General features: G+C 67.4%; 1 protein-coding gene across 1 annotated transcript in view; it reads right to left on the bottom strand.

Moving 5' to 3' along the window:
- Positions 1-1,256, bottom strand: part of LOC113202811 (beta-1,4-glucuronyltransferase 1) — a 24,861-nt gene that overhangs the window by 11,851 nt on the left and 11,754 nt on the right. The window contains exons 3-4 of the mRNA XM_052273591.1: positions 845-1,006; positions 469-768 (exon numbers count right to left, since the gene is read on the bottom strand). Of these exons, the coding sequence (XP_052129551.1) occupies positions 469-768; positions 845-1,006 (462 nt within the window). The remainder of the gene's footprint in view (positions 1-468; positions 769-844; positions 1,007-1,256) is intronic.

The following is a 1,256-nucleotide window of genomic DNA, read 5'->3' as shown; positions in this document are numbered from 1 at the left end:
ACGCTCTATTTGAATATGCGCGGCTTAAGTGCCGCACCAACTCGAACGCGGGGCACGGGCGTCCTGACGTCAAACTCTCACCGACGGATATTGTCGGGATCTGTCTGTGTGTCTTCACACCTTGAGGTGAATGGCGCCGCCTCTAACCGCGCCACTTCCCAGAGGTACGCCGCGACGCGGCGTGCGTCTTACGATTCTCTAGAAAGGTCATATCTATACGCCGCCATGGTGTTTGCTCGGCGCTCACATCAGCCGGGGCAGCGTCAGGCCAGGCCCGAGAAGGCGACGGCGCAAGGGCCTGGAAGGCAGGACGGACCTCCCCGCAGGACGCGCCCGCCCAGCGGGTCTGCCTACCCGGCGAGTCGCAGGGGTGCAGCCTGGAGGACGGGCCACCCCGCAGGACGCGCCCGCCCAGCGGGACTGCCTACCCGGCGGGCCGCAGGGGCTCAGCCGGGCGCGGGAGCTCACCTTGTGGTGGAAGGGCCTGGCCAGCCCCTTGCCGGCGAGCCGCACCAGGTCGCTCTTGTTGCGCGGGAAGCGCACGCGCTCGTCGAGCTCGTACGTGGGGATGACGAAGGCGCACTGCGGCGGCCCAGGCCGCTGGCCGACGCGCGGGCCCGCGCCCGTGCGCGGCGGCCTCGGCAGCACGGCCGGGGGTGCGGCCGCCGAGGCGCCCCCGCACTGGGCGTTCTTGAGGAACTCGTTGAGTCCCTGCGCGAGCCCTAGGCTGGGCACGACGTCCACGTCCACCAGGAACACGTACTCCGTCTGTGGACAAAAGCAGCGATAGTTAACACACCCGCCCGAGTGCGCGCCCAGTTGGCCAGATCCGGCCGTACTTTACCTGACAGGTTCTCCTCGCCAGGTTGCGCAGGTGGTTCTGCGGATAGCCGTGTCTCGTCCGCCACCGCATGGTCTCCGGCCTCCTCTGCCGCATGAGCTCCTTGAGGCTGGGCTCGGGTCGGAAGCAGTCCAGGTGCGCCTCCAGGCTCAGGATCTCCGTCATCTGCAGCAGGAGGAGTGGCGCGCGGGTTAAGGCCGTATCACACTGTAGGCTGGCGGTGGCGTTGGCGCTGGCGCTGGCGTTGGCGCGCTCCAGCCGACCAATCAGCGCTCAGCAGTCGGCGCTGGGCGCTGGCGCTCGGAGAATAGCCGAGCGTCTATTTTCACGAACGCCAACGCCAGCGCCATCCAATCAGATGCGAGCTCTCAGTCACGTGGCTCGATCAGTTGCGCGCCAAACAACTCAGAGAGAA

Source organism: Frankliniella occidentalis, unplaced genomic scaffold, assembly GCF_000697945.3.
Source record: "Frankliniella occidentalis isolate FOCC.00 unplaced genomic scaffold, Focc_3.1 Scaffold286, whole genome shotgun sequence".
Classification (NCBI taxonomy): Eukaryota; Metazoa; Arthropoda; class Insecta; order Thysanoptera; family Thripidae; genus Frankliniella; species Frankliniella occidentalis.
Note: the sequence above shows the minus strand (reverse complement) of the source record. Positions and strands in the feature narration are given on the sequence as shown.